Source organism: Conger conger, chromosome 12 (genome assembly GCF_963514075.1).
Source record: "Conger conger chromosome 12, fConCon1.1, whole genome shotgun sequence".
Classification (NCBI taxonomy): domain Eukaryota; kingdom Metazoa; phylum Chordata; class Actinopteri; order Anguilliformes; family Congridae; genus Conger; species Conger conger.
In genome coordinates, this window is record NC_083771.1 from 39,283,272 (window position 1) to 39,306,833 (window position 23,562).

The 23,562-nt window shown below is 40.0% G+C and overlaps 1 protein-coding gene across 2 annotated transcripts; it reads right to left on the bottom strand.

The window, feature by feature from the left end:
- Window positions 1-4,956: 4,956 nt before the first annotated feature.
- LOC133142053 (protein RUFY3-like) lies at window positions 4,957-19,844 on the bottom strand. Of its 2 annotated transcripts, XM_061262991.1 has the most exons (14): window positions 19,242-19,844; window positions 15,208-15,267; window positions 11,645-11,818; window positions 10,918-11,035; window positions 10,488-10,589; window positions 10,214-10,337; window positions 9,891-9,955; window positions 9,562-9,627; window positions 9,379-9,448; window positions 9,029-9,121; window positions 8,096-8,140; window positions 7,629-7,796; window positions 6,937-7,034; window positions 4,957-6,465 (listed from the first exon to the last, which is right to left on the bottom strand). In XM_061262991.1, the coding sequence occupies exons 1-14, from the start codon at window positions 19,417-19,419 to the stop codon at window positions 6,393-6,395; spliced, it is 1,434 nt and encodes a 477-aa protein (XP_061118975.1). In that variant the 5' UTR covers window positions 19,420-19,844; the 3' UTR covers window positions 4,957-6,392. The 2 variants fall into 2 exon arrangements, with proteins under 2 accessions (XP_061118975.1, XP_061118976.1); XM_061262992.1 differs by lacking the exon at window positions 15,208-15,267 and having other exon boundaries at window positions 19,242-19,843.
- Window positions 19,845-23,562: the final 3,718 nt, after the last annotated feature.

Sequence of the window (23,562 nt, forward strand, 5' to 3'; positions counted from 1 at the left end):
TGGTTCCCAGATGCATTTGGATGCATTTCTGATCGGACATACTTATAAGGCATGGTTTCTGCAGTTCACATTATAACTCTTCATCTTCTTTTTTTCTTCCTCATATTAAAAATCATAACAACCATAATGACACACAAACTACAAGGCATTTCATGACATTACAATAGCTGGCAGAGGGGTATTAGGGTGGTTTGTGGTCGATAGCAATACTTCCATCAACTTCCAAAGAGCTTGTACACTAGTGTCATGCCACAGTTGCAGATGTTATGCAGTGTTTGTACATGTAGATTGCATGTACAACCACAGTAATTATAGGTTATTTCCAGTCGGAACAGTTGTGTATGATGCATGTAATGCTGTGCTCAAGGAAAGAAGTACTGGCACAATATAAAATACATGTGATATACATATGAAAGCTGGAAACATAGCATTGCTGTACAAGTTCATTTGGAGCTAATTTCATGAGAGAGGAGAATGGCCAGACTGGTCATTTGAAGCTGACAGGAAAGTGACAGTAACGCAAATAACCACACATACAAAAGTAGTATGTAGAATAGCATCTCTGAACACACAACACATCACAACTCTACGTGGATTGGCTACAGCAGTAAAAGTAAAAAAAATAAGTCTAATAAATACCTCATATTTTTTGCCAGAATGCAGAACCCGGAGGAGACACCATACAGAACCCGGAGGAGAACCCCTCCCGTTCCCAAAAAGCATTTATTACCCCAGGTGTACAGTCTCTCTCCTGACTCTGCACTTGAATGACATCATACTACTTGTAGTTAAACTCCCAATGCTAACTTTCCCAAAGGTAAATGGTGTTCTTATTGATGATGATGAATTGAGCAGTATCTTGTTTTGCATTGCTCTTTAAAAAAATACTGAGGATGGAATTTAGCCCTGATCGCAAAGCTATTTATTTGTTATTAAACTTTACCCCATAATCTAAAATACTGCCAAACTTATCTGCAGTACAGAGACTAAAGTAGCTTTAAAAAAATGTTACTGTTTACCTAGCAGGCAATGAGTCCCAATGCCTGTGGCACCCCTGGGCTTCTCCGTCCTGGATTAATTGCTCCCTGTCAGATGTCATAGGCCTTGTTCTCAGGACCAGAAGTCAAGAAGGATGCCGGAGAACTGTGGCAAGAAAACACCTGCCACGAATCCTTCAAGGGCAACCACAGAACGGTTCACGTGAAAAAACATCTTCGGTGGGTTTACGTCAGGGGTGGCCAATCTTATCCGAAAAGGGCCGGCGTCGGTGCATGTTTTTGCTCTAGCCCAAAACTAAGACACCTAAGACAAGATCCTACTTGTCAAGCTCTTCGTTGAAGACTGTGATTAGTTGCTTAGTTACTTAGTGTCGTAGTGTTGGGTTAAATCAAAAACCTGCACCCACACTGACCCTTTTCGGAAAATATTTGACACCCCTGGTTTACACAGTCCCTTCCTTTTCTTATTTGTGTCATGGAGGATTGAGTCTTTGGTTCACCTTAATGGTTACATTAAGGGTGCTAACCGAACATACAGTAGTTGCCTCTCAGTTGCAGTGAAAGAGGGAAAAAAAAGGGTTTAACTTTTACGAAACTGGAGACATTTTTTAATTGTTTCATTGATTTGATATCACACAGCCATGTCACTACTGTGAAAAAATAATTGCCCCCTTAAATTTAATAATTGGTTTCACCACCTTTGTCAGCAATAATTGCAACCAACATTCCATTTTAATTTGATAACAGTCGCTGTGGAGGTGTTTTAACCTACTCTTCTACTTTAATAAACATAAATTGTTTTGTTTTTGAGCATGAACTGCTCTTTTCAGGTTCTGCCACAGCATCTCTATTTGAGTCAAGTCAGGACTTTGACTAGACCACGCCAAAACTGTAATTTTGATTATTTTCAGTCAATTAGATTTGGATTTGAGTTTGTGTTTTGGATAATGAATATTCATGACTTTGTGTGAGACAGTGTTATCCACCGTCCTACAAACAGATACCTTCTTAGGATAACCTTTTCCATATATCTCATGGTCAGGAGAAAATGAAAGGACATGGGACGTCCGTCAAGTCCATTTCCATCTGTTTCAGGAGATACTGAACAGAGTAGCCTATGTTTCAGGTCTGAACAGAGAGATGACTCTCTGACACACACACACACACACACACTCACACAGACACACACACAGTTCCGTGTTTTGCAAAGTTCAGACCCCCCCCCCCCCCCCCCTCATGTTCATGCTGCGGAACCTGGAACATTCCACTGGAGAAGTCTGGGAAGGTTTGGCTGTCGGATCTGGGAACCAGCCAAGCAGTGATCGACACCCCCCTTGTCTCGCACTCTCTGCCACACCCACCCACACACACACACACACACACACACACACACACATACACAAACACACCCACCCCACCCCTGTGTGTGGCTCCAGTGTGGTGGAGTCTGATCTCATAGATATTCTCCCACAAACACCTCTCCCTGTTGCTGGGGCTCATTCCCGATTTAACCCTTTAAAGCAGTGGTCTTCATTCCTGGTCCTGTACAGCTGCAGGGTGTGCAGGCTTCCATTGTTACTCAGCACTTAATTGAACAATTAAAGCAGTTCATTACTCGGTTAACTCACCGCACCTGGTTTCTTAGTTCTGAATTGGTTACATTACATTACATTACATTACATTTAGCAGACGCTCTTATCCAGAACAAAGTGCAAAGTGCTGATATTAAGGCGAAAACTAGCGTACACTCTGCAGCTCTTAATTCAAACTGATACAACTGGGATAAGAGATTGTAGGCTAATCACTGCTGATGCTCGCATTTAAATGTAATTAATCAGTGAGTTCTCTGCTTGCTGCATTCTAAAAATAGAAAATTACTCATATGAACATTACAGTACGAAAAGTGTTTGAATTAGGGTTATAATCCAAGTGACAAAGACAGAATATACATTAAAATACATGCAGTGATGACACATTGACACATTCCGAAATATGACGATTTTCAGTTTGGCCTGCTTTTTGCAGCTATCTTCGATAACTTTTCCCCCTGGAACCTGGGCATCTCAGCACGCCACAAAAGGATGATGGACTTCAAAAAAGACTGTGGCCTAGCTTCAAACAAAACAATGTGCTTTGAGTAAATCCATTTTGGAAGTGTTATGTAAGAGTTATGAAAGAAACACTTTGGATTACACAAATGTATCGCCAAATCAAATGAATTAAGGCCTGTATTTGGTCCCATTTAGTTAATAAAGCTGTGTGTATTCTGTATGCTATGGGGCAGGCTGAGTGAGGAGGAGGACAAATGTTTCTTCATAAGAAGGATTCTTCACTGTCCTTGGCACATATTTTGAAGCAAATGGAGGACATGGGGAAACTCTATTGTGAATTTACATTTATAATGCTATCCCTGGACCCTGTTTGGTTTTTTGGTTTTTGATTCTGCTTGTTTGGATGGTCCGTGTGTACCCGTTTGCTCGTGTACTGAACCATTGCCTGTACTTTCATTTTCAAACTGTCTAATCTCTATTACTACTATTTGCTGGAAATCGACCGCTGCCTGTCTGATCTGCCTAAATCTAATGAAGACTTTTATTTGGATTTTGTCACCTGTGGTCTTGCTATTGTGTTCAGTGTTCTGGTGGCTGACAGTGGGTGAGACATTGAGTGACTGGGAATGCACATGACTTTGTTTAATTGGTCAATTACTTTTGGACAAATATTAATCAATATATATAGGCTATGCATCTGCTTTTTTATCCAGAATGATAAACAGTAGGCATTTATGAATGAGATCATAGCAATATACACTCTATACTCCACAATATGGTTGGCCATTTATATAGCGCCTTTATCCAAAGTGCTGTATAATTGATGGTTCACATTCACCCATTCACTCACACACTAACGGCCATTGGCTGCCATGCAAGCACCAACCAGGACATCAGGAGCATTTGGGGGTTAGGCGTCTTGCACAGGGACACTTCGACACACCCAGGGCGGGGATCGAACCAGCAACCCTCCGACTGCCAGACGACTGCTCGTACCGCCTGAGCTAAGTTTAAAAATCGTATGCTACGTCCAACACAGTTTGTGGGCAAGTTATGTTGAAAGAGTGATGCAAGATATTTGGTCTTGCATAGGACAAATGGACATGTTGGAAATAAAGCATGCTTTAGAAAATCATTATATTGCTTCTAACTTTAATACGCAAAATTGCTAATACATTTTACAGTGCACTACTCGAAGATTGTTTAAGATTCAAGCCTCAGAAAGAATCCACAATCTGCCCAGTGGTGAGCACATGTTTGATGTACAGTAGGCACTATACATTGCTGTAGCAGTTGTCAGAGATCTGTGCTGGAACCTTGATGGAGAGCAGGCTGATGTTAGCGTTACAGCTGATCAATTTAATTTCCTGTCTTTTGAGGCAAATGCAAACATTTTACTTAAAACATACTTTAAGTACATAAATTAATACAGTATATACTTGATTCACTTGTGTTGTGGCTGAGTTGTGAAAATGTTGAACTAAAAATCTGTAGTCTACTACTGTTGCTTGTGGAAAGGTTCATTGTAATTTGCAACTGACATTTCTTGCTATAGCGACCTTGAAAGTTGCTTTCTACAACAACGCCTAACAAAAAACCTACCACCTGATTCTTACCTCAGCCTCCTCAGTTGTTCTGTTTCCATCAGCAGACTGCGGGTGTTGCCGTCAGACTCCTGCCTGAATGGCAACTTACTGTGGGCAGAGAGGCCCCGGCCTGGCTGTGCCTCTCAGGACTCCGTTCTGAGCCAGATGAACTTGTGGTAAAAACAAAAGGCCATGGGAGATAGGGAGGGACCCCATTTCAATGGAAAAATGAAAAAATAGAACTTAAAAATGCAAATGAAGAATAAATATAAGGGGTGAAATTAATGCAAGGGATTTATCAAAAGACGGTGAACCAGGCCATTTGTTTTCTGTTTTATTATGCTATTTCACTACAGTTTACATTGATGTTAAATAAACGTACATTTTCCACTTTTCCTTTAAGCTGTAAATACACTATCAGCCCAACCACGACTTTCATAAAACAATAAACCTTACTTATTCATTTGGATTGCTTAAGTTAATGTGCTGCAACTAGATGGATTCTTGAGTTTTGAAATGTCTCATTCACCTGTTCCTACTCACGATATAAATTAACAATTGAATTCAGGCACATGATTGACCAGCAGATATGCAAAAAGCAAATCCTGATTAATTAAGTTTATTATAACTGGTTATATATCTTATTTAGTGTCAGGACAAATCCAATTTCTCCACACAATCAATGCTCCAACTGAGGGAGACCGCATTCTGGCTGGCAAAATGCAAACAAAAAACTGTCCAATAAAACAAACTTAAAACTCACAAAAGCAACAGCCTTTAAATATGTAAAAGTTCAAATAAATTTGCAGGAAAAAGGAAATAGTAAACAGATGTACATACGTTGCCTAACAAATACAGCAAATTTTAAAAGAAGGGTTGAAAAAAAGTATAAGTATTACAACATATTTTTGGCGTTACTGTTGAACACTCAAATTTATTGAGCTTTAAATTATCTTAAATATATACTGCCAAGTTCAGTTTTAAGCTTTGGTGAAATATCTACTGTTTGCCCAAAAAAGACTGGGAGTTGGGGGTTCAAATAAACTATCCCAAAACCCCAGAAATTCTAATTTTGTTAATATAAGTTTGGGTTTGAGATCATGCCATGTGTACGCATCACAGCAAATAGTGTGATTTGAAAATATTCCCTTCTGGGTACATAACAAACATCACTGCTGAAGCAATCTGCCGGGGTGAACAGCTGGGGGCGGGTCAGGCTGAAACATGTGCTAGTGTTTCCACATTTCACTAAACCCAAGAACTGAGCCAATAGTTGCGCTTTCCTTTTTTTCGAAAAATAAGAGTGGGCCTTCACATTCCATTCGCTGACCTACCGTCTGTCTTACGGTGATGCATTTACAGGCAAGATTTCAATTTCAAAACTCCACTACCAAGCTACGTCTGGTATAACAGAAGAGGACGCAACTAGGATTGGGCTCAAGGCTAAATTGTTCTCCCGCAAACACATTCTTGCCTTTTAGGCTGCCTAACATCCCAGCGTATTTCTCCCTCAGCTAACAGTGTCTGTTCACAAGAGGAGGAAGATCAGAAAGAGGAAAGGGTTGAGCTGCCACTAATCAAAGCAGTTGCAAAAGCCCCGCAATCTCAAGAAAGTTGCATAAACGGACTCATAAAAGAAAATGTATGTATGTATAACCTGGAAATCAATGTTCTAATTTAGTCATGACCTATTTTACACAATAATTTATAATCAAAGTCAACATCAGATTTAGGAAACGTTAAATGGTATTTGTGGCCTAATGCTGTTTCTGGAGGATTTTTCCTGCTGCAGAATTAAGGCTTCTGGCCTGTTTCACCATGTCTTTTTCACTGGTCAGAAAATGGAAGAATTCGAGTGATGGGTAAAAATAAAATGGGGTGAAAGTAAAATAATGATGAGAAGAGGGAGAAAAAAGTTAATACAGGAAAGGAGAACATGGTTCCCATCTTCAAGCAGAGTGGAGAAGCCACAGAATCCCAACAACAATGAGAAAGCTCACAGCATTAGATTACATGACTTCATAATTGAATGATGATGAAGACAACATTATGTTCTGTCAATAGTCAGCAGAGAAGTTTTACTTACAACTCCTCTGATCAAAATTTTCAACAGAAAGAAGACTGCCTCTTTGCTCCTGAAGCCATCACTCTTTGAGTAAAGAGAAAGTCATCTGTCTTTTGAATGTCTATCTCCAGTGGCTCTGCGCCATGTGGATTTCTCTTTTTATTTACATGTAAACTGATCAGAAGTATTGGCTTAGCGTTGGACAGAAAGGGACTATGGCTGAGGTAAGCTCCTACCTCTGCTCCAGCTGTTTAATCGTTCCTGCAATCTGGTTTGTCTTCTCATCCAAGCGGCTAGCAATTTCACTCTTCTGTTTCGTGGTCCCATCAGAAATCTGATGAAACATCAACACATGACACATCAACACTAAGAAACATTTTGAATATAAAAAAAACCTTAAGCTGTGTTTGCCAGTTTTAGAAATATTTATAATATGAGGGGTTAATATTTTATTTGATTAAAATATTGAATGTTCTGAGCCGGGCTGCTGAGGAATGAGGACATAGACTGTGTATCCTAAGCAGTTAACATGGGTAATTGGAATAGATAAGGTACAATTGGCAACCAAATTGGAGAAAATGTGCAAAAAAAAAAAAAAATGTATCAAATATTTAATGTTCTACCAAAACATATATCATACCCATCTTACAATCTGCGTGCAGACCAAAATTATAATAGTGATAAGCCTTTCACAAAGGAGACATGAGTAGTGATAAAGGAAACTTTCTCCTTTTTCAAATGAACTCAGGAGAGTGCTGGAGAGGCCACAAGAGGGCACCCTCGAGCTTTCACTCGCAGCAGGGAGGAGCAGAGTTCCAGGTCTGCAGGTCCTACAGGGAGGTCCTCCAAGGAAGAGCAGTCTTCTCAGTGGCCTGGTGTGGAAGGCGGAGACTCAGCCAGACAGGGTCTGATCTGGTCAGTGCAGTACCTGTGGTTTTTGGGAGAGCTCCTGGTTGAGTGTCCGCAGGTCCTCCAGCTGTTGCCTGAGAGCCAGCAGGGCGTCCTGCTTCTCACCAATGTCCTGCTCCATCAACTTCATGGACTGCTCCATCTCCTGCTTCACGCCCATCTGTGTCTCCACGTCCTTCTCCACGTCCTGGTGAAGGTAACCATGTTCAATCTCTGAAGCAACTGCCTCCGGTCCAACAACCCACAGAGCATCAGCATGTAATGAAAGCCTCATTGTACTCATTTGTGTTTAAACTACAGGAATTCTTCATTGTATCAAAATGCAACCTTCTCAGGTGTGGGCACTTGAATAAAGCTTGGACCAAATGCATTTTTTTAGCCAGTTTCAATGAAAAGATGAGAAGGTTTGACACAATCTATGTCAAACCCTCATATACAAATGAAGAAGACAGAAATGGACCAAATGCTGACCAAAAGTTTCCGTACCTCTCCCAGGGCCTGACCATCTCCAGTCCCATCTGCTTTCGATACCTACACACACACAGCCACACACACACACACAAGCACAATGCCTGGTATCAAGCACAATACGAGCTGTCTAAACTTCATAATCACATCTGGTTTCCACAGGAACATTCCATTATATATGAATTGCACACAGATAAGTAACATGAACATTCATTCACTCATGACCATGTAAGCATATGTCCGTGTTCATGAGGCAAGGGGCCACATTTACAAAGGATTCGTAGGGGTTTTATAGATAAAATAATATTGAATTATAATTTAATTAAATATTTGATGAAGTGACCTTTTATTCCAACTCAGTGATCACTTAAGTAGGGAGACCTGCAAGCCAACTTGTTAATGCAAATATTTAATCAGCCAATCATGTGGCAGCAACTAAATGCATAAAAGCATGCAGATGTGGTGGAGAGGTTCAGCTATTTTTCAGACCAAATGTCAGAATGAGGAAAATTTGTGATCTAAGTGACTTTGACTAGGGAATGATTGTTGGTGCCAGACAGGGTGGTTTGAGTATCTCAGAAACTGCTCATCCCCTGGGATTTTCACACACAACAGTCTCTAGAGTTTGCAGAGAATGGTGTGAAAAACAAAAGGCAACCATTAAGCAGCAGTTCTGCAGGCAGGGTCACGTTGCTAATGAGAGAAGTAGAGGAGAAGGGCCAGACTGATCAAAGCTGACAGGAAGGTGACAGTAACGCAAATAACCACACATTACAACAGTGGTATGCTGTAGAGCATCTCTAAATGACACAACGCGTCAAACCTCTAAGTGGATAGGCTACAGCAGAAGACTTAATAAGTCTAGAAAATAAGTCTAATAAATACTTAATAATGTGCTCACTGAGTGTATATCTGCAGATCTATGATACGAAAGCATATGGAAATGCACACCTTGCGACTGGTCTCCAGGAGGTAAGAACTCTCCTCTTTTACTCGTTCCACATCTTCCTGCAGCGTTATAATCCTGTTGTTTGCAACGGCAAGCTGAAAAAGACAAAACCCCACAGGTCTACTGTAAATACACGCTTACCAAGTAAAAGTTTAAAGAAGGTTAATACCAGATAATTATATATTTTGTACAATAATTTTATAATGGTACTATATAAAGATACACGAAAGCGCACATACACTAACTCTGAGTACATAAATATATACATACTTGCTTATGGATGTATATTCATATCACTTTCAAATTGTGAAAATATTTGATATCTGAATATGTTATATGCACATAAACCCACCTCTTCTGTTAACTTTGTATTTGACTTTTCTAGTGCATCAACTTTTGCTTGGAGATTATTCACAGAGGCACTGTTGATTAAAATGAACAAGAACTGGATTGAATAGAGTAGTCAATCGAAGAGAACAAACCAGACAATGTTTCTTTCATCAATGGCAAATGTTTATAAAGGAAATTTAAATACCTCAAATGTCTGTTAAGTTCCTCAACATAATTCTTCTGGTCAAGTATTGCAGTGATCTGTCCATCACTGCAAAATGAGAGAGAAAATATTTCCAAAACTCTGGCAGGAGAAAACAATTGATAAATGTGTATTTACTCTACAGCAGCATTATGAAAAGGCAACTTGGATCCATGTGGACCTACAGCAACATGTGAACAGCAAATTGGATTGAAAGCAATTTGTCAATTTGTCAGACTAACTCGATCTATGTTGATTAGAAATAGATAAAATAGATTGACGTGGACTTAAAGCAACCTATGAAGAAACAAACTGGATCCTTGTGAACTTACCCCTCTGTGCTTTTGCTGCTGTGGCCTCCATCCTTTAGATACATGGAGAAATCGATAACCCCAACCTAGAAGGAAATACGACAGATGAGAATAAAGTCAAATCACTGATCTCAACTGGGCATATTTCTGGGCGTATTTTGTATGTGTGCAGCTATCCAAATAGCTAGCTTTAGTCAAGATACATCCTCAGGGTATCCACGCAGTTATTACCATTCGCAATGAAATCGCAATAATGACAGAATTCGAGATTTGAATCACTGATAATCACCACCCAAAAGCCACCGTATCAGATGGAATCACAGTGAAAAGTAAGCGGAAATCACCTGAGAATCCAAGTCTTCTCCCTTCATACACAGGTTAGCATCAATAACATTCAGACCCACTAACAGCCCAGCGATTACAGCACCCTCCTCCTCCATCATCAATGCATTGGCCTCATAGAATTCACTGGAAGGGGAAAATCAAACGAGCACACGTGAGACACTTTGTGGCGGATTCTTCTGATGTCTCTCATTGTGCACAATGCACTGATACAAGCAGGTGGGATATGGTTTCCAGCAGTACAGTGGTAGGGACGGAGAGGAATTGTGCAGGCACCTCAGCAGGTCCTTCCGGTTGATTAGGGTCTTCATGTAATCTGACAACTTCTTTTGCATCAAGGCAAGACGAAGCCAGGCTCTTCCTCGTCCTATTGGCGTTCTACATGGGAAGCAGTTATCCTTGTTAAAGACATAGCATTGTATATAGCCAACCTAAAATGCACAGGACTCCCAAAACCTCAAATCCAAATGTTTTTTTACACGATGTTGCAGAAGGACCTAAACGTCTGCAGCATGCAGACATTCACACTGAAAGCTTGGGGTATGTTTGTCAGTAATAATAACTCTTTATACAGTATACGTATATGGAACTTTTCATACAATTAACACAGAGGAAAAAAGAACTACATACATTTCATATAGTTAGAGTGTAAATGACTTTATGACCATGCTGAAAATGGCAGATCTATCAACTTAAAATGGCTTACTTGAGTCCAGGAAGATCCTTCACACTGGCTGTGATTTCGCCTGCTTCAGGGGTTAACTTCTCCACCAACTCCAAAGGACCCCAGAAGGACTTATTCTGCCCAAGGAATGTCTTCTTGCCTGAAATAAAATAAAAGTGTAGCTCAGCTTTAAGAAGTTTATATACAGCTATATACACTAACAAATCCACTTTACATGACATGTTATGTGGCTGACACTATCCAAAGCAACTTCTGGTTGATTAGACTAAACAGGGGGCAATCACCCCAGGAGGGGGGCTAAGGGCCTTGCTAAAGGGCCCAACAGCTGTGCTGATCTTATTGTGGCGATACCAGCGATCTAACCACCGACCTCGCAGGCCCAGTCATGCACCTTAACCACGGACGAATATGTAGCACTGATAACATTCCAAGTTGTTGTGTTCCGGTGACATGATTTCAATCATTTTTCTTGTTCACTTTAGCTCCACATTTGGTATGACATTTGAAAAATAGAAAAATAATATTTTCTGCTCTTAACCATTTGAGGTTAAGAGCAGAAAACCTTCCAAAATGCAGCAGCTTGCCTGAGCTGGAAAACATGACAGACCTTTTTCCCCTCAGCAAAATACAACTTAAAAAGTCCACAGCACTCAATATTGTATCAAAGTATTTTGTAACACAGGAGAATAAATGAAATCAGAATATCACATGCAAGACATGTTGTGAAGAAATGGCGGCAGCAGCATACTTTTTAGGCCGTGCTTCAGACAATGTTCCATCACAACGAAGAACTGCTGCAGCGGAGCGTAGTCGGAGTCCAGGGTGCGGCCCAGGTTAAGAGCAGACTCAATAAGGCCCTTTATGCTCAACTTGGCCATGTTCATCAGGTTGAGCCTCTCAATAGTGATGGGGTCTTTGGGGTCTAAGAAGAGAAGGAGAAGTTCATTCATTAAATGATCGTTGGTGGAACTGGAATACATGTCAGATGAACACCCAATAAATCATATGAAAGCGGCATGGAATGCATTGCACTGCATCACTTACAAGCAATGTTCTTCCGTAAAGGGAAAATATTTAAAAAAAGAAAAAATAGGACACAACTGTGTTGAGCATGCGAAAGATAATGCAGAATGTTTGTGCCCCAAGAATAAAGAACAAAATATAGCTGTTTATGGTTCCCATATTAATAGTTACCAACGTTTTCACTCCAAAATATATATTTTAGATAGGATACTGTGTTCCATCTTAAAACACTGGGATGCAAACCAGAAGAGGATAAATGCAAAGCTATCAACACATATTAATAATGTATACCTAAAATAGAACATTACATTACAAACTCCAAAAGGGAACACATTCAGGAGTGTGCCAATGATACCACTGTTCAGGTCATATTCTATTGCTTACGATAACCTTTTTACATACACTGTACACGGCACCCTTTCTGAGAAAAAAGGCCATACATATGTACACACTGCGTCACTGCAACCTATAGAAAAACACAATGCACACTGCATCTGAGATATCTCAACTCAAAATATGTTCAGCCCACAGATAAATAGTATAGAGCATAAGATATCCTATGCCATAACTGCTGGCCAGTGAATTACTCAACGGCAGAAGCCACTGGAATGGCCTGAACATCAGGTTCACTGCTTGTTCACTGCTGACCCAGGGAGTACCCAGGAGTATTCTTAGCTTCTTCCTGTACTCAACAGCCCACCTATGTTCATGTTCATCATCAAAATTAAATAGTACACAAAACAAAAACATATCTTCACATAAGTTGACGTGCAAAGACATGCTCGACTAGCACTGAAAAGCCAGATCGGAGAATAAAGTGGTACAAGCTCTGTATAATGTCACCATCAAAATGAATGGTCCCCTTGATGAAGGTACTACAAGGAGGATTTTTACCCCCTTTGAACAGTCACGTGATCTATTACAAAAGTAACAAAAAGAAATTGGGTGTTTCACAACAAAGACCAAGAGGATGCCACTTGCTGTTTTATTAGCAACCAAGAGGATGGTCAACTGCATTTTCCTCTAAGACTGAGCACTTCCTTTGCAAGCCCTGAACATGCTTACACTCTCATTATGTGGGAGAACAGAAAGAGCATAGTTGATCACAGACTTAACTGTTAAATTATTAGTTGACCCGGAACACTAGCAAACTAGCAAATTAAAAATGACCTAAAATTTAACACGTCAGTGAAAATTGCTTCATAAACAAAAACTGACACTGACAGTTATTCTTTCATTAGCAGCAGCTGTGCCATTGCTGTATCAGGTTGTGCAACTGAATTTGCAACTGAGACCTGCAAATGAGACTTTACAAAAAATACCATTAGAAGCAAAATGAAAGACCGTGAGACATGAGATGTCATTTTGGCAATTATTTTGGATTTAATCCAAACAAAAAAAGGGAAATTGCTAATTTAGGAATAGTGTCACCAAACACAGCCAATATTGTCACCGACATCTGAAAATTAGACCAGCTTACACTATCTTGGCCACAATTTAGATTTAGTAGCAACAAACTCAATTCAGCGGGAGAGACCAAACTGCCTGTGCATTCACTGTTAAACAGAAGAAGCAGGATCTCCGGAAACACAGACCAAACTTGCCAGAGCATCTGATCACATTTATTTTTTCTTTGCCTTCTCAATTCTCTCACAAAAGCATTTGTGGTGAGAAATGATGTGCATGACTGGCAATATGTCAGTCATGTTAATGTAACATTGGCAAAAGTCCCCAAAGCAAACGATGTCATCCATTGGCTCAACCCAAATACTATACTGCAATGTCACATTCAGGTAATGGCAATCACCTCCAAAAATGCCCATGGGTTTTCAAAATATTCTATCAATCACCTGAAAGTTCTTCCCTTCAGAACAAATGAAACATGAATCAAGCATGATCAGCAAGAATCTAGTAAGCATCAGCATGGAAAAACACAATACAAGCTCACTTTTCATCCCGACAAACCGCAAAATTCCAGCTTCATGGGTCAAATCAGAGGCCAAATGTTTGCAGGTTTACATTTTGGTCAAGTTCACATGCACTTCAAAGGAATTATACAGTACTGTGCAAAGGTCTTAGGCACCTGCATAACATTCTGTACAGATAAGATTATTTCCAAAATAATTCAATGAAAGGTCCTAAAAAAACATACTATACATTTTACATTAGATTTTGAGTCATTTGTGACCACCCTTCGACGTTAAAAACTGCATCACTCTGCTCTGAGATAGCCAATGCTGTCCTGCAGTTCTATAAGTAAACTACTACAACTTTAAATAAAGTACAGAAATGTCTCTGTAAAATTAAATCTTTTGGAAAATGAATATTTGGAAATCTCAAATGTATGCTTTTATACTAACACACACAAAAAAATAAACATATACATATATATATAACAAAGTATAGGGTGCCTAAGACTTCTGCACAGATTTAATTTTACAGAGACATTTTTGTATTTAATTTTAAAAAGTAACCTATTACTGTTAGCAATTGACTATTTTTTACATAAAAACTTGATCAAGGCTGTCTGAGATCAGAAGCAAGGAGCCAACCAAAGTCTTCAGAAGAACTGTGGCAAGTTCTCCCACATGCTTGGAACAACCTCCCTGCGGATTGTCTTAGCCAACACTGTCCTGCAGTTCTATATCTCAGAGAAGTGATGCAGTTTTATCGCCAAAGGGTGGTCACAAAAAATATTGATTTGATTCAGTTTTTAACTATTCTGCAAATTACTAAAATGTAACGTAAAATGTATAGTACATTTATTTAGGACCTTTCATTTGAATTATTTTTTAAAGAATCTTATCTGTACAGAATGTTATACAGGTGCCTAAGACTTTTACACATTACTGTATATATAATATTTCCATATGAAAATAACTGGCATTCAAAAGAGTGTTGGTAAATTTGCTCCAACATGGAACTGGGATGTAGGACATTGCTCTTCACAGTGGGAACATTCGTTTGGTAGCTCTGCCGCTCAACTTAATTCCAACTACAGCAGGGACACAGCATGCGGGTGCTATACGGGGAGCTCCAGGAGGAGGAGGAAAGAGGCGCTGATGGTCATGCACGTTTGACACACCCTGAAAAGGGAGAGACAGAGCGATGTGTCACAGGGGATGATGGCCACGGTGATAGTCATGCACGTTTGATACACCCTGAAAAGGGAGGGACAGAGCGATGTGTCACGGGGCACGATGGCCATGGAAGAGCCTGCCCTGCAGACCAGGCCTGGTAATGACACCTGAGATGGTGGGAGCAGGACAATGATGCTGTGATACGCACCTGCAAACTCATCAAGCATTTGCATTTGCTCCACCAAATCTGTGAAATCCTCCCATGAGTCTTTGCAAGGGGAAATGGAAAGGGGACAAAGAAAAAAGAACAAATGATAGAATGTCATGCATACCATGGTGGGAAATAAAAGTAACACTAACAAAATTGGGGCAACAAGTGAGGTGGGAATGTTTATTCGTTTTTTTGTCTGTTTTTTGTTTGTTTTTGTTTAGTTTTTTACGGATGGGGAGGGGACTGCAGCAATCATTCTCAATCATGATTTAGTCTCTTGTGAGTAACAAGGGGGAAGAAGGTTTGAATTGCATATTACAATCCCTGTTCATCTGCATTTTCACCTGTGATACCTGTTTCACTCATTATGTGTGACACAAGTAAGACTCCACCAACCTCACAATCAAAAAAACAATTAAATTGTGAATTGGAAAAAGTATACTTCATTGTACGTCGCTCTGGATAAGAGCATCTGCTAAATGCCATGTAATGTAATGTAATTTAATAGTTGATCCAACGAATTAGCTCACCAATGAACCTTTTACAAAACATGAATGCTTTATTATTTGTTAAGTTCACACATGCATTCAAAAATGCATTTTAGTCCGACTGAAAATCCATAACTACACATTCATCAGCATGGACCTGTCAGAGCAATGAAAAAGGGCTATGGTGCATATTGATGGGACGTTGCCGTAATGACACACAGCTTCTTCTGCTGGTAATCACTACACCAATTCAGCTCTGCCTCAACAGAACCACATTCTTCCAGAAAATACCAAACTACTAAAGTTATGAGCTCATATGTTTCATAAAAGCTGATGGAAATGAAACCCGCGGAAAGGATGTGGTTTTATGTACTGTCCCACACATTTGTACATCAGCTATGTGAAGGGGATTCATCCGATGCATGCTCAGTTGTATTAATGTAAATATAGTTCTTTAATGTACTTTCTCACTACACAAACATTAGTTTGTGTGAGTTGCACATTCCAGTCATAGAAGAGACATCAATACAATGAATTTAAATGGAAATATTTATCGTCTGGGAAATAGTGAATGCACTGGGCTTTTGATTTGGATTCTGTTCACATAAATGAACTCACCGAGCACTTTATTAGGTATTTATTAGACTTTTTTTATTCTTTATTCCACTGTTGTAGCCTATCCACTTAGAGTTATGATGTGTTGTGTGTTCAGAGATGCTCTTCTGCATACCACTGTTCTAATGTGTGGTTATTTGCGTTCCTGTCAGCTTTGGCTAGTCTGGCCATTCTCCTCTGACGTCTCTCATTAACAAGGCGTTTCTATCTGGCTCTGCTGCTCACTGGATTTTTTTAGTTTTTTGCTCCATTCTTTGCAAACTCAAGAGACTAATGTGCGTGAAAATCCCAGGAGATTAGCAGTTTCTGAGATACTCAAACCACCCTGTCTGCCACCAACAATCATTCCATGGTCAAAGTCACTTAAATCACATTTTTTTCCCCATTTTCCCCCATTCTGATGGTTGAAGTGAACATTAACTGAAGCTCTTGACCCGTATCTAAATGATTGTATGCATTGCACTGCTGCCACGCAATTGGCTGACTAGACAATTGCATGAATAAGTAGGTGTAATAAAGTCCAAATGTTCCTAATAAAGTGCCCAATGAGTGTATATACAGTACTTATATTTATCACATACATGAAAATGGAGGGATACTGGTTAAATGATCTAAACTTCTCATTCATTGCATTACATTACATTAATGGCATTTCTTTCCTGTACTATACTGAAGAATGTAGTAACTTCAACCCTTAATCAACACATAGGAATAAACCAGCTAAATGGTTCAATTGAAAAGACCAGAAGACCAGAAGCTTAGGAGGCTATGACATTTAAAGGTCACCCACTTCTGAAGGTAATCTAATTGGGGTTTACTTAGCAGTACCAACATGTTCTGTTATAAAAAAGTGCAGCACAAGTGAAAGGAAATAATAGTTTGCCTGCTGTTTTTGTCATTGTGTATTACCATGACCTCTGCATTTATAACAACGCAATACAATGAATGACATGTGAGACTGTGGAATCATAATCCTTATATTCCTGGTGTTCTTTATTTGCTGTCAAATTGGCTCAATGGTCTGTCCAGATACAGAAAACAGATACGGAATAACAATGTGTTCCTAGAACTATTTTGAAACAATATGTATCAATGCAAATATGCAAAAAAATAGGGCCTATGAGGACTACAGATTGATTGAATTGTGTTCAGTAATTTCACAAAGGTAAAAATCAAATGAATGTGCCCAGTTCTCTTGAAGGATGAAAAATGCAATTTACTTTTTATGTCATTATATGAGGAGATACCCCTTTTGTTAAAAGGGATAAGTGATTATGTGGATCATAAAATCCATATAAAATGTAAGGTAGCAGATTTTCTGTTCTCCCATCTACTCACAATTGGTTTTCAGTTCAACAGAAAATTAATGCTTCAATTTTGCTTTTAATACCTGATGACATGCAATTCTCTGCTGAAATGTCTGTGAGGAAATACCTCAGAAAGACAAAAGAATATATCCACATATAATTGCATTCTAATTACTTTAAAATAAAGTAAACACATATTTATCTGAAATGTGGCAAAGTATGCCCAGGCCTACTTACTGAGGCAGATGCAGAAACACATGCCACAAAATACTGTCCCTCAGGCAGAGAATACAGCCAACTCAAGGGCTTTAAATATTTCACACATATTTTACAAGGCCTGATTGAACTTGCATAATCAACCCAACCTCATGCACGCCCCTGATGAAACCAATTTTAAAGGTAGTGATGTGCAAATTAATCAAAAGCTACTCCACAACTAAGAAGTGAAGACTGAACCGGACTATGAATTAAAAAAAGAAGTCACATTTCTGAATTTTACTGCCTTGCAAATACTTCAATTCAACGCATTACTAAAAATCTAGACCTACATAGGTTAGATTTTTTAAATAACTGGGTCAGCCGCCATTGTTGTCATACAGCTGTGCTATCACTCGACTTAACTCTGTTGCAATAAAGCAGTTTATCTTCATATACTTATTCTGTGAATGTCAATGAATGAGACTTACACACAGCAGATGTTAAGGAAATGACACCGATGATAAGGGTCGGCGTAATTAAACACAGCACTTCAATACAAGGATTTATTTACAAATGCTGTAATGTGAAGGGCACTGCCAGAAACAACGTGTCACAACTGAAGGGCTGCAGACCTTGGGGGAAAGGGAGGAGCATGGACATTGGGCCAGGAAGGATCTCATGGAACTGGTCAGAATATGGTCAGGCTTCAAAAATAACATCCATCACGTGCTGCAACTTGATTCTGGATGATATTTTAATCAAAGGGAGGACTAAGAGCATTTAGAAATCTACAAATATAAGCAAATTTGCCATGCCGATTTCCTGTATTTACTCCGAATCCAAATTAAATCGCGTTGCTCTCAATACAGTATTTTCAGGACCTGGGTTACATATGTGTAACCATGTCTGAAACCTGAAAAACCTAACATAAAAAAGACAGGACAGTAATAAATGAAGCACTGCTTCCTTCAAAATAGCCTATATCATTTTTCATCATGTCTTCCTAACTAATTCAAACTGCCTATTGACAGCAACTAAATCAATAAATATACCATCTGTGTATGCTATCCTTTTCCACTTCCTCTCCAAGCAGTAAAAAGATAAACAGCAGTAGCCTTTAGTCCAATAACAAAAGTTTATTCCTGGTTCACACATATTTACAATCATCAAAATCATCCGTATTCATGATGATTGTAAAATTAGCCTTCCTAGCTAACTCTGGCACATTCACACACAAAAAATATCGTCAATGTGCTTTACCCTGTCAAATAAACCAGTAAAGGAAACTACCTTTAAAGATCGCAAGCTGATGGGAAGCAGCGATTTTCGGTGCATCCTGCATTTGAGACACAGTGACGCTGTGGCGAGTGGACTGGGCCTCACCCCTCTCAGCAGCAACACCCCAGCACAATAGCAAGCCTACCTTCATGAGCTGGCTCGGGGTCAGGAGTGAGGGAAATGTCGTTGAGCTCTCGAAGACAAAGCCATTCCCCGTCCACGGACACCCGAAAGTTGCAGAGGTAAATGGTTTCTCGGGCAGCCTGCGTGATCTTGTCGGTGGTGGGGGTTGGGGCATCGCTCTGAGGCGTCAGATCAGACATGATGACTCAGCTGGTATGACAACAACACAGAAAGCACACAGTCTCCACAGGGCACAGAACTGAGAAAAGCACCGCCGCCCAGCCAGTAGTCCTCACTCACCAACCGCAGGAAGCAGACGAGGAGAGAAAGCAAGGGCAAAATAAGAGCCAACAGACATTAAACCCCCCAGCGATGCAGCAGGGCTGAAAAGATGCTGTTCTTTCTTTCCCTGCCTCCTCCCTGTCGTACCTCCCACAGATGAGTAAGGAAAAGTCACTGTCTTCACAACAAAGGCTGCCCTGCTTTCACGGCACGCCTTCTGATCCAATCTGAACAGTCGTGAAAGCCTGCTGCTGCTGCTGCTGGTGAAATCACAATCTTCCTCTCCCCTGGTCAGCCTGCTTCATACTAATTGGATTGGCTGTGCGCAGTGCACTGGGTGTAGACCAAAATGGCCGGCTAATGAGCAGTATTGAAGCTCAGTGTCACGTGAGCAGATGGCCTGGAAGAGGGGGGGGAAAAATCCCAAGATGCCTCTCTGATGCTGATGCAGGGATAGCTCATCCGTCTCTCTTGCATCGGATATATTCCCTGCCAGGGCGTGCAAATAACGAAATCGCGGTATTTCTAAGAGAAATGTCCTATAATGTGATTGCTGCAGTAGGGAAAGGCGTATAGAGCGCAGGGTTTAAATGAGCCAGGTTTAATGTGGTGATAGCAGTGCATTTTCTAAATGTTTACATATTAAGAGTGACTTTTTTGTATGAAAGCTTAGACAACAAGAGATTATAATTAAATATTAAGATCATCATCTTTTAATTGACCGCATTGGATCTTTGGACCGCACAACCTATATGTTGATTGAGGCATGAACCATGTTTCCATTCCATTAACAATAAAAATGTTTTAACATTTATTCCACCGTAACTGCTCCAATAAGGAAAATAGGTCTAGTTTGTTTTCAAGTTCTCGTTTGAAACGATGAATACGCTGAAAGCAGATGCAGACTGTATTACTAAATTATTTTATTTGAATCAAGCTGTGAACCATTTCGTCACAGTCACGTTAGCTACGCGAATGCAAGAAAACATACGTGTAGCGACAAATAAACCGAAGAAAGCATAAACTCCGGTCATAAACTATTACAACTAATGCAGCGAATAATTAGCTCAACGCCTGCAGAACGATGGGACCATAACTTAGCTGAAACGCTAATCGGTGTTGCCAGATATTAGTTCAAGTACCATCCATTCCTTGTTCCATTCACGCCTTTAAATGTGAGTATCCATAGTTTCAACCACGCGCAGTTCTGCACGCGTCTAGAACATGTTCTTGCCTCACCATCTTCAGCTGAAGATTTCCCGTCTCAGTTACCAAACTGTTAGACACTTCATATTAGGTTACGTAGCCTAACGTAAATTAATTGAACTTAATGTTTTTATTTTAATTTTATTTTTTTAAATTTATAATTACATTTCACTGTATTGTAGATTTATCGAGAAGCTCATAGTACCTTGGTAACATAAGCTAGATAGCCTATTGTAATACGTTAATTGAGTATATAAATCGATCAGCCACAACATTGAAACCACCTGCTAAAATCTTATTTTTTCATTATTAAAAATGCTTTGAACTCTTTGAACTCTATAAGCATTTCTTACACCTAATATATATGATATGTGTACTTACATAAGCAGATAAGCATAAGTGAATTGCATTCAAAACTTTCATTTTTAAATGCAAATGGGAATCTTGAGAGGTCATTGGGAGGGGGGGAGGGGGGTGCATTTCTTTTTTGTTATTTTAATATCTTGGTACGTACTGGTGTTCATGATACGTCTATCTTAACAGGTGCTGCAGGATCTGTAGAATTTTTCCTATAAAAAATAATAATGAAGACCACCACCATATTTCAAAATACATGGGATCTATTCCTACATAAGTGCAACCCCCTCCCCAAAGAGCTTACAAGATTTCATTTTTTACTTAAAAATTAAAAACTTTACTTAAAAACGTTTTAATGCAATTAACTTCTGGTTATCTGCGTATATAAGTACACATCCATCCATCCATCCATCCATTATCTGAACCCGCTTATCCTGATCAGGGTCGCAGGGGGCTGGAGCCTATCCCAGCATACATTGGGCGAAAGGCAGGAATACACCCTGGACAGGTCGCCAGTCTATCGCAGGGCACACACACCATTCACTCACACACTCATACCTACGGGCAATTTAGACTCTCCAATCAGCCTAACGTGCATGTCTTTGGACTGTGGGAGGAAACCGGAGTACCCGGAGGAAACCCACGCAGACACGGGGAGAACATGCAAACTCCGCACAGAGAGGCCCCGGCCGACGGGGATTCGAACCCAGGACCTCCTTGCTGTGAGGCGGCAGTGCTACCCACTGCACCATCCGTGCCGCCCTATAAGTACACATATCATATAATTAAATATTAAGTGTTTATAGACGTGCTTACACAGTGCAAAGCATTTTTAATCACGAAAAAAATGGTTCAAGCAGGTTGTTCTAATGTTGGGCCTGATCGGTGTATATGTCCGTGGCAAGCGAAACATTTTCGCTGTAAATTCCGATGGGGGAGATGTGTTTATATTGATATGGTCGCAGTTTATCATGGCAACAAACTCACCGTTCTGGGAAAGACCAAAAGACCCATGGCGTAGCAGCCTGCGTCATAGGAAAGCAATATTGTTAGCGCAGTGGGCAGAAAGTTTTGTTTTGTGACGTCACAACATGTCACAAACATACAGGCCACATTAAACGGAATATAAATTTGCTACCAACTCATGTTTGATCATAACATAATACTTGAATGAGACTGATCAAGACCAGTGGAATCGATTAGAAAAATGCGTGGATTTTCAATGTTGTGCTTCTGTCCGGTAGGTGGATAATCTTCGGTTTTCATAATCACATCGTTTTTTAGCATAACTTTTTGAACTCGTTATTCATTTCATGCTATGACACAAGACCTAGGGTAGTATAGTTTAATAAATGGTTTGCTAAAGTAGCCTTAACTGTAACTGATGAAACAGGTGAGACCTGGACTGGTTAACATTGTGTTAGTTGTAGCACCCATACGGGATAAGTTGTGGGAATGCAATGTGTCCAGACGCGTATTCATTCCCCTTTGAACTCACATGAGATGACACTTGACACACTGGGTGTTTTAAGCAAAAAAAAAAAAAAGGGGGTACAAAATTAATAATGCTTGTACATTTTTTGTTTAGCAGTCTCAATATTGGAGGTAAAATGGTTTAACTTTCATAGCAAATAAACATTTTCTCTAATGAAATGTGATTCGCTCACACATCTGTGCACACACACACAATGTTACGGTAAATTGGTTTGGAAAGAGCAAATAAAGCAGTTTTTTCCTGTTACATCCATCCCCAGCTCCAATTCACAACAAAGTAGTGGGACAGGTGGTAAAAAAGGAACTCTTTGTATTTGACATTAACTCACACATTCTGTGATATTCTCATGGTTGTCTAAAGACTGGTATTTGTTGCAGACAAATATGGTTGATTATGCCAAAGTTTGAGAGCTAGACTATCAACACTCATTGATGTTGGAGAAAAAACAGTTACAATCATCCCCTTCATTTCAGGAATGAACTAATTCCGGATTACATACATTTTATATGTTATTAATTTTGTAAAATATAATGAACTGATCACGTCAAAATTTTCATTAGATAACCTCAAGAGGCAGCAATCGTTCAGATAAAATGGGTTTTTAGCCCACAATGACACGTTTTGTGTTAATGACGGAAGCTCCACCTCATTTTATTGCACCCTGCTGCACCCTGCTGTGAGGCAATTCTGTGCTTGTAAGGTCACCTTTGTGCTCTCGGTCGCCCTCTTCTTTTCTATCTGTGAGTGAGGGAATTCCTCTATGCCAGCCCAGTTCTGCTGGTCCTTCTCTAAAGAGGCCACGCCGACTGGGCTTGGTAAGAGGTCTCTCCCACAGTGCTCTGGCGAGGAAGGGGGTGTACCAAGGTGCTGAGACCAGGAGACAGGTGCCCTTCCAGCTCGTCATCCAGTTCAGCCTCTCCTCCCCCTCAACCCAGAGGGGGCACTAGCCCACCTGTGCAAGGGGAGAGGTGAATGGATGGCAGTGAGCAGGATCAGCAGCCAT

Excerpts from the sequence above, each read along its gene's own strand:
- LOC133142053 (XM_061262991.1), bottom strand. The coding sequence starts at position 19,419 with ATGTCTGATCTGACGCCTCAGAGCGATGCCCCAACCCCCACCACCGAC. Across the intron at positions 10,338-10,487 it reads AACCGGAAGGACCTGCTGAG|TGAATTCTATGAGGCCAATG; the intron begins GTGCCTGCACAA and ends TTCCCCTTCCAG. Across the intron at positions 7,797-8,095 it reads ATGGTCAGGCCCTGGGAGAG|GACGTGGAGAAGGACGTGGA; the intron begins GTACGGAAACTT and ends TACCTTCACCAG.